The sequence below is a fragment of the Alexandromys fortis genome, unplaced genomic scaffold (genome assembly GCF_014885135.2).
Source record: "Alexandromys fortis isolate MF-2015 unplaced genomic scaffold, M_Fortis_MF-2015_v1.1 scaffold_3, whole genome shotgun sequence".
NCBI classification, from domain to species: domain Eukaryota; kingdom Metazoa; phylum Chordata; class Mammalia; order Rodentia; family Cricetidae; genus Alexandromys; species Alexandromys fortis.
This window is the reverse complement of record NW_026067909.1, coordinates 21559904-21568729: the sequence shown is the minus strand read 5'-3', so window position 1 is coordinate 21568729 and position 8826 is coordinate 21559904. Positions and strand designations below refer to the sequence as shown.

The 8826-nt window shown below is 34.3% G+C and overlaps 1 protein-coding gene across 1 annotated transcript; it reads right to left on the bottom strand.

Annotated features, from left to right (window-relative positions):
- Window positions 1-855: 855 nt before the first annotated feature.
- LOC126498590 (olfactory receptor 10W1-like) lies at window positions 856-1803 on the bottom strand. Its single transcript, XM_050137380.1, has one exon. The coding sequence runs from the start codon at window positions 1801-1803 to the stop codon at window positions 856-858; it is 948 nt and encodes a 315-aa protein (XP_049993337.1).
- Window positions 1804-8826: the final 7023 nt, after the last annotated feature.

The following is an 8826-nucleotide window of genomic DNA, read 5'->3' as shown; positions in this document are numbered from 1 at the left end:
AGCACTTAATGATAACATTACTAGTACCCAGAACATTCAGATAAATACAAATTGAATTCCATTCCTAATGAAAAAAGTATTTAATAAACATTTTAAGAAAATTCAATTAGTAATGTTTGTTATTTCTACATATAATACTATAGTAAATAACTTGAGGCTTTCTGTTGGTTGATAACCCTCAAACTCCCTCTTACCACAGTTTACTTCTCTCAAGAATGACCTCGTTATAAAATCACACAGATACAACCTTCTCTTGCCAACAGTTGGTTTCCAAAGTACAGGACTAAGCAAGAGATGCAAAAGACATGTGGTACTGCCCTCCCTGATTTCTCTTTGTGTTATTTTGCTGGTTAAAAGTTTCTTTAACTGAATCAAAACTATCATTCCTGGAATAGATTCTATTCTGAATCTTGTTTTCATTTAAAAAAAAAAACAGTGTACCTTTTCTTACTTTTTAGGTGTCTTTATGATAATGGCCTCTTGCAGTCAATAAGGATTAAATGAGTTTACATTCCCTGACTCCCAAGGACTGCAGACAAGCCCATTATTTTTATCATTTTATCCAAAACTAATGGAATAAGCAACTACTATATACTATCTATCTATCTATATAATGTCATATACTTTACTAGTACCAATATTTTGTGCTTATCTACATATAATCACATAAACTAATCACCCAGTCTAAAACTAGCACATAGTAAAGAATGTCACCATATAAATGGAACATTTTTGTAATTTAGGTTCCTTACTTTTTAGGGACATCATTTCTACATCAGTTGAGACAATACTTTTGTAGAGACACAGGGATTTGATTCAGCTAAGAGTAAATTTTGTTATATTGGGTTTTTCCTATCATATGAGTTTCTGGGAGAGATAATTCCTGGTAAGAATTTTCCTTATGGCCCCTTTCATCTCACTGTTCCTCAGAGTGTAGATGAGGGGGTTGAGGAATGGGGTTCCCAGTATGTACACAAGAGAGATGAATTGATCTTGTTTAGGGTGGTAGTTGGAGTTGGGGCGCAGGTACATAAAGGCACAGCAGCCATACTGCAGGAGCACCACAGTGAGGTGAGAGGAGCAGGTGTTGAAAGCTCTGCGCCGACCAGCTGCTGAGTGGAGTTTGAGTACAGCAGTTACTATCAAGGCATAGGTGGTAGCAATGAAAAAGAAAGGTACAGCAATGGCTAGTGTGGCTGCCACAAGCACAGAGAGCTCATGGATATGACTCTTGGCACACACAAGTCGCATGACTGGTGGTGCATCACAAAAGAAGTGCTCTATTTCCCTGTTCTGACAGAATGGAAGACAGAAGATGAAGACCACAAGCTGTAAGGAAAGGAACAAGCCAATGACCACAGAAGCCACAACCAAGCGGATGCAAATAGTTACAGTCATGATGAGAGGGTACTGTAAGGGGTGACAAATGGCAATGTATCTGTCGTAAGCCATGATAGCCAACAGGAAGCAGTCAGCACTGCCAAGTCCAATGAGAAAAACCATCTGAGTAGCACAGCTCAACAAAGTGATGGTGTTCTCTGACTGTAGGGTGTTGACCAGCATGTGTGGTACCACCACTGCAGTGTAGCATAGTTCTATCCCTGAGAGGCTGCCCAGGAAATAGTACATGGGTGTATGTAGGCGGGATTCTGTCTGGATGGAGACCACAATGAGGATATTCCCAGAGATGATTAGTGCATAAGCCAGGCTGATTCCAGTGAAGCAGAGGGTACGTAATTCTGGAACTTTGGGATAAGCCAGGAACACAAACTCCATCAGTACTGAGTGGTTCTTCCAGGTCATTGAATCCACAGGTGTTCTCTTCAGAGTGGAAAAATACCTGTCAGATTTCTAATTTACCTTATAGACAATTATTTTACTTTACTAATAAAATCTATATTTAAATGCACAACAGGTAAATACTTCATCTTTTAATTTTTATTTTTATGAAATAGGTTCTCCCGAAAATCCACATGTTAATTTTTATCTTCAGTTTGGTAGTGAGATATTATTAAGCAAGAGCATCAGAGCAAATGTATTGGATACACAAAGGTATTTTCAGAAGGCATGGAACAACAATTAAATTCTTTCAGTAAATTCATTAGTAAGCATCACAGAACTAATTAGTCAAATCAATTCAAGTGTGTTCGGAAAGAATTGCTCCAATTTATTCTTTCATATACTTATTCATTATAGATTTAATTTATTTGTGTATGTATTTCATTGTCCATAATTCAGTGACATGTCAATGTCATATTCACAGATTATTGTAAAATAGAAATTTAAGGAAAGAAAGAAGCAATAAAGGAATTATAAGAGAAGTCATCATGGACAAAGTGTTGTTCAAGTTAGATTTGACAGTGGTACAAATAAGATGCAGATAATGGTGTACATTTTTTTTGTTATATCTAGGCTTATCCAATTAGGACAGCAATGACACCAGTACAACCTTATTTATCTTAGGTTTCATTCTAACAGTAAAAACATGAACAAAACTACTGAATACCCTTGAAAAATATTCTTTGACTTTACACAGGGCTTTAGAAGACATAACTAGTATCCTTTCCCACACTGACCTTTGCTTTCCAAGAGAAAATGTGAGATTGAAACTGGGGTATTGTCCTTTCCTAAAACGTCAAAGCAAAGCAAAGAAGATAAAGTGACCTCAAAATTTCAATGAATATTGACAGTTCTAAAGAATACTGTTTCTGCTTCTTTTCTTAAATCTATATTTAGGAAGGCTGAAGAAAGGTATCCTGTAATGTTAATTCAAATTACCTAACTTTACTATTAGCCATTAGTCAGTAAGGTCTGTTAAAGAAATCTCTTTCCAAATGCCCTTTCTCAGCAGAAATGTCATTTGCAGAAAGCAATGCGGCTATCACATATATCTTAGTCATGGATGGCTCTCTATGTTATTCTTAAAGGTATAGAATGGTAATTGCTTCATTCCTTTTTCTTCTTTCTCTGAGTTTCAAAATGCTTGAAATAATTTCTCATGACACTTAGCACTCTGTTTCACTACAGAGTAAGGAGGAAGGGTTAAGTGTGAATACAGAATTCATGCTGATTGTGCATAATAGGACAGGTATAATTCTATAACTAGCACTACAATGCCAGGAAATTTGGAACCTCTCCGAATTTCAATTTTCTTTACTTGAAATACGTGGATGATAATTATACATAAGTCAAAAGTATTATTAGGAATTTAAGAGGGATAGTAATGTAAAATATCTATCAGAATCTATAAAACATGATCTCTTAATCATCTGCAGGTTCAAAGATAAACACCTGCATTATTAATATTTTTATCTGTCTATCACAACATGAAAAATGATAAATACATTTATACATAATAATTGCACATTTTATAGATAAATATTCTTTGGAAAATTATAATTTTATTTTTATTTTGAGATTATTTCATAGTGAAATTTTTTCAGTATGCTTATTAAAATAACTTATATCCTATACTTGAACTGCACTATGAAAACATTTTATTACTTAAGTATTTAGTATTTTGGTGTTTACAATAAACAGACATCTAAAGGTAGCCTAACACCTGTCTGATAATGGAAGGCTTTGAAATTCATCCTAGAATGATGAGTTCTGAGAATGTTATTGAAATTCAGCAAAATTGTATCTTCTTAATAGTACAATTAATTAAATATTCACGCGGGAATTATGTGAGGCCATGAATTCTTAGTGTTGAAAGGGACATCATAAATTACCTTGTGTAGTTTTCACCAGATACATGAACTTAAGAAAAGATTAAAATTTAAGCACATAAGGACATCTTCAATAGACTATAAATCTACTAAAATTCTAATTCTTGAAAGTATTGGAAGGAAGGATTCTCTGAAATTAAATTTTGTGCTTAGCTGAAACTGGCCTCTATGTGACTTCTATCTATTCTAGGTCTTTTAAACAGTGCTATATTTTCTTTACAGAAACACTTCAGACACTGTTATTATTCCTTTAGTCTCAAATATTCTTTCTCATTTATTTTTAATACATTTAACACCATGGGTTTGATGTGTGTCACAAGTTAAATGTTCCTCTCTGTCTTATATCTACAGAAAGCACAACATCATTAACCAGGAATTATGTGAGAAAGGTTTTCCATGCACATTCATGAGAACCCATTAATATGCATTAGAACAGCATACTGCTAGTGTCTAGTTAGTGTTACATAAAAAATAGATCATACATTTAATATTCAGAAGACCTAAGTTAGAACCTCAACAGCATAATCCCTTGAGAAGTCTATCTCACAAAATTTTCTTTTTCCTTTTGCTTAAAGATATAAATACTAATATTAACCTAATATTTTGGGGCTTATTCAAACATGGGATTACAAACACTTGACTTGATGTATAAAACCCATGAAGGTGGGTAATGGCCACTTTCTTCTCTCATGTTTTGTATCTCCTTTAGGTATTCTATGAACACTATCCACTTAGCAGAAGAGGATTAGATGGACCCAAAAAGGACAAGATTTCTAATAAATTGAAAATTACCAATTTTAAACATTTACTGTATTAACATTTATTAAAGATTGGTTATTAATATTAAGTGAAAGTAACTAGACTGTGAAGAGAATTCAGAGGAACACTGAGTCCTGGGCTAAAGTATTTCTGACATCCTAGAATGTATTTACGAGAACCTCAGTTTTCAAACAGAATCAATAGTTTGAATATCAAGGGAGGAAAAAGACTTCTCTTACCTTCAATGTGAAGAGAGAGGGGGCTTAATAAGTTCTCAGTTTTGCCTGCAAGAGACAGGACATAAAATATGGTGACTGACTATTCTTGTGAACCAGCAGGAGAAGACATCTTGGGGAAACTGTTCCTGTGGGACTGAGCCTTAATATATCATCCCCCACAAAACCACAGAAGGAGCAAATTGCTTTGCCAATTCATCTTGTCTCATATGTTCCATCTCCCTAAAGAAAGCAGTTCAGTGATCGCCAATCTATTTTCTTGTTATCAAAATTTCTGAGGAACTTACTGATTAACCTATTTAAATAGGCACAGAATAAAGTATGAGAATTCATAGTGAACTGTCAAATCAGTATCACCAAGCACTCCAATGAGCACCATTTTCATAATCCTGTGAAGCCTTCTTCCAAGACTGGCACACTATTAGGAAAAAATATTCCAGGAATTAAAATGGAAAACTTAGAAAACTAAAGGAAAGAAAAGCAGGCCATGCTGACATGAGAGATTAGTATGAAACTTAAACAAAAGAACTGTATTTATGAATCAAGTTTGTACCACTGGAACAAATCATAACACTGGAAAGTGCATCTTAATGCGTGTGAGAAGAAAGTCTACAGTGAAAGTAGTACCTTATATATCTTTGAAAAACACTTATTAAATCTCTGATGGTAGAACAATTGATGAACTTGTAGGCAAGATGAATGTGCACTGTATTTCATGAATTATAAAACAGTTTTAGATATATCTAATGTCACGATTAACTCGAAACCTTTTGTTTCTTTCTCAATACATGTTTGGATATATATATTTCATTTATAAAATTTGTTTTATTTTTGATATTATAATACAATTGTATCATCTCTCCCTTACATTTTCTCCTTTAACACTCTTCCACATTTTCCTCCTTGCTTGTCTTTCAAATTCATGGCTTGCTTGGTTGTGTAATGTTACTTGTATGTGTGTTTTCAGACTGCTTATTTGATATTAGATAACAAATTGATGTGCTTTTCCCTGGACAAAACTATTTCTTCAACTAGAAACACTGCTTAGATATTTATAGTTCTTTCAGGTGTAAGAGTTGAGGCTTCTTGGGTTTTGTCTGTCCCCATCAACATGCTCAAGTTTTCTAGGTTTAGTAACATAATTGACTCTTAGGGAAATGTATTTTTAGCCTAAAATATGAAAGAAGTGATAAAATATTTGATGTATTTGTTTATTTGTCCACATGAAATGTTTAAAATTATAAATGTCAAAAATGATATATAAAAATATACAAGGCCGATGAAATAATTAAAAGGCATCTCTCACATACAGAACAGACACGCTCTGCATTTGTCTGCCATAGTCCTAGTTTTAGTTGAGTTATATTACTGTACACTACTGAGACAAATCCTTTGTATTTATACTACCTTAAGAAAACAAGGGTTTATTTCTTGCCCATGTTGTCAAAAGTGGTTTATTGAATCAGTGCATTATCGCCAAAACTTCAATGACTCTATACAGAAGAAGAAAAAAAAAACTCTAAAATTCATATGGAAATACAAAAGCCATAATAAAGTCCGGGAATGGCAAGAGAACTACAGAATAAACATCAAAATAAAGTATTTATAGGACTGCATAATAAAACCCCATCAAGCTGTGGTCTAATAATTAAAAATAAAAATCATTAATTTCATAAAATAATGGGCCCACCACATAATTCTGTTTATAACACTTTTCTGTTTATTCTCAGATAAATATTAATAGCACACTACAGAAATATCACCACACTTTTATTTATTACAGCACTATTCCAAGTTATGTAACTATTACGTAACTATTCCAAGTTACGGACCAATTGGAGGTATGTGATGATGATGAAACATGTAAAGAATATTTGCTATATGTATACAATGGAATATTTTTATGTTTAAAAAGAATTATATAATACCATTTTCAGGAAAGTGGAATTTACTTGAGATCATCATGCTATATGACACAATGATAAGAGAGAAATGAGACCCTAACACTCACATAGGTCATTGCCTCTGTTCCCATCTGTTGTTGGATCCCATGCCTTTAATCCCAGCACTAGGGAGAAGAAATAGGAGTGACATTGTGGATCAAAGAGAGGAATATAAAGTGGGATGAGTCTGAGGAGTCACGCAGTCTGAGGTTTGGTAGAGACAGACAGTTTGAAGACAGGATCACGACTTAGGTCTGAACATTGGTAGAAATAAAAATACTCCATAGTAGTTGACTTGGCTTCTCTGATCTTCATCATTAACCCCTATATGTGACTCTTGGATTTTTATTATTAAGGCCAATGTGTTGGTAGAATGATTATCTTTTGGGTATATGCCCAAGAATGGTATTTCTGGATCCTCAGGTAGGTTGATTCCCAATTTTCTGAGAGTAGTAAGAGAGGCAAGCAGGCCTGCTTTTCATCACACCCAGCTCTGACACAGTTAACTCAGCCCCGGAAATAATAACACAGAAACTGTATTCATTTAAACACTGCCTTGCCCATTAGCTCTAGCCTCTTATTGGCTAAATCTCACACTTTGATTAACCCATTTCTGTTAAATCTGTGTATCACCACGAGGCTGTGGCTTACGGAGAAAGATTCCAACCTACGTCCATCTCTGGCCAGAGATTTATGTCTTCTGTCTGACTCTACTTCTTTCTCCCAGCATTCTGTTTGGTCTATTCCACCTATCCAAAAACTGCCCTATCAAAAAGCCAAGGCAGTTTTTTTTTTATTTAACCAGTGAAAGTAACACATAGACAGATGACCCTACTACATAATGTGAGAAACCACCATACTGATTTCCAAAGTGGTTGTTCAAGTTTACATTCCCAAGAGCAGTGGATAAGTGTTTCCCTTACTTTCTATTCTCTCCAGCATAAGCTATCACTGGTGTTTTTGATCTTTTCCATTCTGACTCTTGTAAGATTGTATCACAGAGTTGTTTTTATTTGCATTTCCCTGATGTCTAAATATGTTGAACATTTCCTTAAGTATCTTTTGGCTATTTGAGATTCTTCTGTTGAGAATTCTCTGTTTAGCTCAGTACACCACTTTTTAATTGGTCTATTTAGAATTTTAATGTTTAATTTCTTGAGTTCTTTATAAATTTTGGAGATCAATCCTTTGTCTGAAATGGGGTTGGTGAAGAATTTTTCTCATTCAGTAGCCTGCCTTTTTGTCTTATTGACTGTGTCCTTAGCTTTACAGAAGCTTCTCAGTTTCAGGAGGTCCTATTTATTTATTGTTGCTCTTATTGTCTGTGCTACTGGGGTTATATTTAGGAAGAGGTCTCCTATACCCATGAATTGAAGGCTACTTTTCACTTTCTCCTCTATCAGGTTCAGTGTGGTTGGATTTATATTGAGATCCTCAATCCATTTGGACTTGAGTTTTGTGCATGGTTACAGACATGGATCTATTTTCATTCTTTTACACGTTGACATGCAGTTATGCCAGCACCATTTGTTAAAGATGCTTTCTTTTTTTCATTGTATCTTGCTTGCTTCTTTGTCAAAAATAAGATGTTCATAGGTTTGTAGATTAATATCCGGATCTTCAATTTGATTTCATTGGTCAACATCTCTGTTTTTAAGATGATACCAAGCTGATTTCATTACTGTAGTTATGTAATAGAACTTGATGTCAGGGATGGAAATGCCTCCGGCGATTCCTTTATTGTACAGAATTTTTTTTTTTTGGCTAACCTGGTTTTTTTTTTTGTTATTCTATATGAAGTTTATTGTTGTTCTTTCACCATCTGTGAAGAATTGTGTCGGGATTTTGATGGGGATTACATTGAATCTATAGATTGCCTTCAGTAAGATTGCCATTTTTATTATGTTGATCCTTCCTATTCAAGAGCATGGGATTCTTTCCATTTTCTGGTATCTTCTTCAATTTCTTTCTTCAGAGACTTAAAGTTCAAGTACGTCTTTCACATCCTTTGTTAGTGTTACCCCCAGATATTTTATATGATTTGTAGCTATTGTGAAAGATGATGTTTCTCTGGTTTCCCTCTCAGCTTCTTTATTCTTTGTGTATAGGAGGGCTACTGATTTTTTTTACTATGTTGATCCTCCCAATCCAAGAGCAAGG